The 6,435-nt window shown below is 36.5% G+C and overlaps 1 protein-coding gene across 3 annotated transcripts; it reads left to right on the forward strand.

Annotated features, from left to right (window-relative positions):
* The first annotated feature begins 587 nt into the window (after positions 1-587).
* Positions 588-4,209, forward strand: LOC141667350 (sodium/calcium exchanger NCL-like). Of its 3 annotated transcripts, XM_074473793.1 has the most exons (8): positions 588-980; positions 1,113-1,226; positions 1,792-1,936; positions 2,611-2,805; positions 3,020-3,143; positions 3,664-3,723; positions 3,877-3,982; positions 4,109-4,209. In XM_074473793.1, the coding sequence occupies exons 2-5, from the start codon at positions 1,185-1,187 to the stop codon at positions 3,121-3,123; spliced, it is 486 nt and encodes a 161-aa protein (XP_074329894.1). In that variant the 5' UTR covers positions 588-980; positions 1,113-1,184; the 3' UTR covers positions 3,124-3,143; positions 3,664-3,723; positions 3,877-3,982; positions 4,109-4,209. The 3 variants fall into 3 exon arrangements, with proteins under 3 accessions (XP_074329894.1, XP_074329895.1, XP_074329893.1); XM_074473794.1 differs by having other exon boundaries at positions 1,751-1,936; positions 3,877-4,209; XM_074473792.1 differs by having other exon boundaries at positions 3,877-4,209.
* The last annotated feature ends 2,226 nt before the right edge of the window (positions 4,210-6,435 follow it).

Genomic DNA, 6,435 nt, shown 5'->3' on the forward strand with positions numbered 1-6,435 from the left:
ACTGATGTTAAAAGTATTTTTAACATCAATCGTGTTTTAAATGATGTAAAAGCCTTTTTAGACATCAGTTTAGAATGTAACCGTTATCTAATCTTTATTAAAAATAAATAAAAAAATAGGTACATCAGTTTACTAGTTTACTGACTAACCGTTGTCTTATGTCTATTTATTAAAAAAACAAAAAAATGGCTTATTAATTATTATATAGATACTAATTCCCCCGCTTTTGGTACAATATTCGGTTCCGCTTGCCCGAAATTTCTAATTCCCCCCTTTGTCCCAATTCGGGTGAAGGACAAATTTAACATATTTTTACACAAAATTGACAAAAATAACCAATTTCTGAAAAGTTGGCCAACTTTGGCCGATGGGATACCTAACTGTCAGTGGAGTATCCACTTTATATAAGATACCCAACTGGCAGTGGAGTATCCCATATATGAAATACCCAACTACCAGTGGAGTATCTTATACAAATTGGGATACCCAACTGACAGTGGAGTATTCAATTGGCCACTTTTTTCAGAATGACTATTTTTATTAATTTTTTTCAAAAATCGGCTATTTTTGTCATTTTTCCTCCAAATTCTTCCCCCCGCCCCTCTTTCACCCTCGCCCACCCTCCACTCTCTCTCTCACTCTCCACCCTATCTCTCTCACGAAACCACTCTCTCTCACTCACTCCGTCACCGTCCCTCTCTCCCTCATCGTCTCTCCCTTCCTCTTCAAACTTTAACCCTAAATTTACCCTTAATGTTACAACACAACCCCCATTCTAAGAATTTATAAACCCTAATTTCAATCAAGTAAAATTAGTTCAACACATCTTTAATTTCTTTGTTTGATTTCAATAATCAGTTGAACCAATCTTTAAATACCAAGATTGGGTTAATATTTCTTCATATTTTGTATAAAGTTTATTCTTTCTCTCAACAGATCTGGGAGTTTATTGAGTTTCAAAGTGGGTTTATTCTATTAAGGTATTAACTTTCTTTCTTCTCTCTGAAATTAAGAAACTTTTTAAAGAAAATTCAATTTGACTTCGTGGTTGTATAAAATTTTCCATTTTTTAAAGTTTTCTTTTTGTCCTCATCTTGATCTGCTTGTCTCAGGGAGTGATGTGCATCTTATGTGTTACAGTCTTGAAGATTTGAGATAGTTCAACTGTCTTGTCAAGAGAATCAATGGGTGAATCTGCCGTGAATGCACCATATGTCCAAAATAAGGTACACTTTCTTGTCCTATAGTGTGTTAAATTTTGTCAATTATTAGTACTGTTGCCGAATGCAGCCTAGAATAGGACATTTTACGAAGGATAGTATCTTATAGGCCCCCTTGTTCTGTTATCTCTTTTGTTGCATTTAGACTCAGTACTCAGTTTGGTTACTAACTAGTACTCCCTCCGTCCCTCCCAAATGTTTACATTTGGGTGAGGCGCGGAGTTTAAGAAAAATGATAAAATAGTGGAGGAAAGTTAAAAAAGTGAGTAAAGTAGTGGTACCGATTAATATTATATGTATAAAGTGGGTATAGTGCATAGAAGTAGTGGATGTAGTTATTTTAAAAATTATAAAAACCTTACTATTTTTCGAAAGTTTTGAAATGTAAACAATTGGAAGGGACATCCAAAAAAGGAAAGCGTAAACAAATGGGAGGGACAGAGGGAGTATTAGCTAGTTTATTTTATTTTATTTATTTATTTTTTCCACCTGAATTAGTATTTGTTAGTTTGATGTGTTGCAATTTTCAGTTTCTAGGATGTTTGGAATTATGGAAACTGCTCATGTTCAGGTTTCAGTTGGAATGGGATTGCTAGCTGGTTTCACGGTTATGCTTCTTACTGTGATATGGGGAACCTGTATTGTTGTTGGCAAGTGCGACATAGAAGACTTTGTTGCTATAGATGGGAAAGATACTAAATGGCTTAGTTTAACAGGTTTTCCCTTTATCTTGCTACGTTTTGTGGGATTAGTATATATGAAAGTTATTAACATGGTAGCTACTTTTTATATTCAACATCAGAATCCTTATTGCTAATTGGTGACATTACAGTAAAATGTCAATTACTATGCCTTTGACATTCTAGCTAGGATATGCCCAAATGCTGAAATAACTCCGCCACACACAGTAATAATTGAGATGTCATGCACATCAGAGTAAACAAAAATACATAAGAAAACTCTTATTTTCAAAAATTACAGCATTATGCATGATTCGTATATTGCGTTAGCACTTAGCATATTAATAGTTAATCATAACCATAGTTAAGTTCAATAAATCACCCTGACTGATTCATTAATTATTGAGAAAGCCATATCATGACTTAAATTTTATAAATGTCTTATTTAATTTACTCGCACAGTATCTTAACATAGGTACATGCTTCTTCAGATTTTGATAGGTTGACTGAACTGAAAATTGATATAAAATTGAATGTAGTAGTTTCCTTTGTTATGTTCTTTTATTTTTGGCTTCTTAAGAGTCAGTACTATACAGACCTCTTCGGCTATTGGATTATTTTGATTGGTATTCTGTATCATTTTTTTTCTTTTTTGAATATTTCAGCAATTTAAGAAGCTTTATCAATGAAAATTATCCCTACTATTGCAGGTTCTGGTGTTACCACTGACATTTGGACAAGCTATGCTGCAATGATAATGGCTAAATCTCTAATTCCCTTTATAGTTGTACAACTTCCTCATATTTTGCATTCAACTTCTGGAAGGCATTTGGCAGTCTTGATTGCACTTATTATCTCTGTCTTGCTACTGATCTCATATTGCCTTTATCAGATAATATTTTTATGTATGCCAAATCTACTCATGTCCATTTGAATGTTTATATATCCGTTGGTGGCCTACACCATGTAAAACACATTAATTAGAATTATATATCCAAATTTATCGTTGAATTTTGAGGGAGAAGTATACTTGAATTATAAGTTTTCGACTCTTATTAATTCTGTTTTCAATTATTGCATTTGAATTTGCTAGGCCTCTCACCATGCGCATTTTTGTAGGCAAGGTATGCTTCCCACGAGTTATTGTTGTTTTTATAGATGTAGCAAATTATTGGACAGATGCCGAAGCTCTTAGTTTCTCGTATATTGGAAAATTAGTCTGAGCATCACAAGATTCAGCAAGGTAAATTTGTTCTTTTGAGTTCTAGTTATCTTAGTCGGACAAGTGTATGGCCATGGCAGTGTCTTTATGCAACAGCTTCAACTTATATATGTTAAGCTGCGTACATTCTTTAAAAATGTATTTAATAGCAGTCGTGTTGGCTCTTTTAGTGGCTTTTCAGTGTAAAGGAATTTAATTAGAAAGACCAACTGGGTTTTATTTTAGTATTGAGAGTTTGCATAAAAAACTTGTGGTCATAAAAGCCAATGAAATCTGGAAAGAAGAAACATTGAAAATCACTTCTAGTTTCATAGTCATCACAGTGCTGGTGGAGTTTACTGTAAAAGTAAATGAAGCAATATAGTTGAGAGACTTTTTAAATGAACCAACTCCTCAAGTGTCATGGATAACCTTTATATTGACTATCGATAAATACTACACCTAAAGTAGTACTTGCAAAGATACATAGCGGTAAGGAATTGTTATATAGAATTTCAGTTCATATTCGTTAATTAATGCTCTTTTTATATTTTGTGGCCAGGTGATCAAAGGATTAGATTAAGGGATACTTGGAGGTGAAGGGATACCCCAGTGTTTGTTGGTACGCTCCTGAAGATCATTATATAGGGTCCAAAGGCTTTTTTGTTATTATGTTTGCCTTAGTGTGCTTAATAAATGTTAAGTAAATATTCAGGTGTCTTGCATGTTTGCTGAATTTTAATTTAGATATTTGAAATGTTCTTTGATATTGCAGCAAGGAAAGATTTCTGAAGCAGAAGTTGCTGTAAAAAGATTATTTGGGAAAGAAAGAGTCGCAGAAGCTGGTTGGTCTAATCTATTCAGTAGCCGGTACTGGAAAGGTACAAAATCATAAAATGGAAGGTTACAGATGAGAACTTGGTGGAAATAGTAGAGTAGAACATAATCAGTGTCCTAGATAATAGAATAGAACATATGATTTTTGATCGATACAATTTTCAGTGCAGTTGTCAATATTGGTGCTGCACTCTTCCTGTTCAAATAGTTGGCTGGTATAAACGTTGTTGTATAGATTTGGCTATTGTGATATAGTTTTGGTTTATATGGATTTAAGAACAGGATTCATATACCAATCAAACCTAACAAAAAACTGACCTCCTATAGGTTTGACAACAGCTTATTATATAGCAACCGGTGTCTCTTATGAACGAATATGAGTTTAGTTTAAGATGACCGATGTTAAATTACATATTTAACAATAGTTCAAAAGTTATCTTAAATACAAGCTTACATAACAGATGTGTAATATTATAATTTACATCGGTTCACAAAATAACTGATGTTAAAAGTACTAATTTACAACGTCCAAATTTTCATAAATGCCGTCTTTGTCTTTTTTTTCTTTGTGTCGCATGCTTAAATTGATAGGAATTAAAAGATAAACTATTATTGAACTCGTGATCATGTGTTAAAATGTAATATATTAGAAAAAACACATCAGTTTCTAAGTTAGAACTGTTGTCTACTGGTATTTTAGACATCGGTCTAAAACTGATGTCTAAAACTCTGGACCTTTCTCTACACATGTAAAGACATCGTTTTTAAAATTTTTTAACATCGGTTTATAATCGAGGTCTTTTGACCTGTTTCTTGTGGTGACTGCATTCAGGACAAGGTATGGCCCTTATGAATTCTTAGTGATGTCGTTTGGATTGATCAATGCACCAGCGGTGTTAGGGAATAAAATAAGGCCTAAGTATGTAATTAATATTGCATTAGTTATATCAGAATTGGGCTAAAAAGTAAAGCCCATTTGAGAGGGCCCAAAATCCTGAATATTAATTAATTTCATAATTAATTAATAAGGGATAAGTCGGCTGATAAAATGAGTCATAGTGGGGAAATAAATCCTCGTAGATTGGCCTCCAAGGAACCTCGTGGGATAAGGAATCAGCTTCCTACTTCTTAGGATTCCAAAGTCCATTCTAATTCTGAGACTTGCCCATCAAGTCTCCTAACCCAAGTCCAATTCAAGGACTCCCAACATCTATATAAGGGGCCTCACCCCCATCAACTCTGAACTACGTTTTTGACTTGATCCTTGGCATACAACAAGGTACATATGCATCTTGTTAAGGCAGATCGAGTCACGAAACACAAGAGCAGTCAAATCGAGCCTTGAAGCTCACGTTCCCTAGTAATAAATGCAACAATTATTATATCTTAGTTTTTGATCCATAACATTTGGCGCCGTCTGTGGGAAAGCACAACAACCATGGCGAGAACACGGAGAGGAAGCAGCGCCCTAGAAGGAGGAACACCAGCGGGAACAACCCAAACGATTTCGTCAACCGTGGAGGTACCTCCACATTCAACCTATGCCGTCACCCAAGGAGAAGCCCAGGTAGAGGCAACTGAACCTCAACCCCAAGGGACGATTCCCCCGGCTCCTCAAGGTATGAATCCCCAACTTCAACAGCTACATACACCTATGAATTCTCGACTCGTTGGGTATGAGTATTCAACCGTTGTAACCACTAACCCCCATTATGTGATGCCCCTTTACCCCGAGGTTGGAGGAAGTGGACATGCTGGACGGAGTGAAACATGAGGGCGAACACCCCCTACATACAAGGTTTGACTCCTATCCCAGGGGATCAGGAATTTTATGGTCCTTATACTGAGAGAGACTCTGAATATTCAGATGATGAAGTGGCCCCAAGAAAGAAACGTGCTGGCAAAGAGCCGATCCCTGATGGTAACCAACGTCCCAGGAGCACCCGATGGGTAAATCCCCAAGAGGTGCAGGAGAGAATCAAGGCTCACGAGGCCGAGATTTAAAGGCTAAAGCGTGACTTTGAGGCGCACCAGGCTCTCAGACTCCCATTACCACCTAGGGGTAGAAATCCTCCTCCAATCATAGACCTGGATGGTCCGTCACAAAGAAGGGCTGTAGTCCCAAGAGCTGATCCAAGCAACCTTCTCCCCCTTGGAGATCCTGATGATCCTACTCCACCATTCACTGAAGAGATAATGAATGCCCATATCTCAAGGAAGTTCAAGATGCCCACTATCAAAGCTTATGATGGCACTGGAGATCCCGTTAATCATGTTAGGACATTCTCTAATGCAATGTTGTTGCAGCTCGTGAATGACGCTATTAAGTGTCGGGCCATTCCTCAAACCCTGTCGGGAATGGCTCAAAGATGGTATAGTCGTTTTCCCCCGAACTCTATTGGGTCCTTCAGAGAATTAAGTCAGGCTTTTATTAAGCAGTTCATCAGCGGGAGAGTGCATGAGAAAAGTTCAGCATCCTTCATGAGCATTGTGCAGG

Source organism: Apium graveolens, chromosome 6 (assembly GCF_009905375.1).
Source record: "Apium graveolens cultivar Ventura chromosome 6, ASM990537v1, whole genome shotgun sequence".
NCBI lineage: Eukaryota > Viridiplantae > Streptophyta > Magnoliopsida > Apiales > Apiaceae > Apium > Apium graveolens.

Bases quoted from the DNA above. Each gene is read 5' to 3' on its own strand.
- LOC141667350 (XM_074473792.1), top strand. From the start codon at position 1,185: ATGGGTGAATCTGCCGTGAATGCACCATATGTCCAAAATAAG. The intron at 1,227-1,791 runs GTACACTTTCTT...GCTCATGTTCAG, and splicing joins CACCATATGTCCAAAATAAG to GTTTCAGTTGGAATGGGATT. The intron at 2,806-3,019 runs GTATGCCAAATC...GCATTTTTGTAG, and splicing joins TTATCAGATAATATTTTTAT to GCAAGGTATGCTTCCCACGA.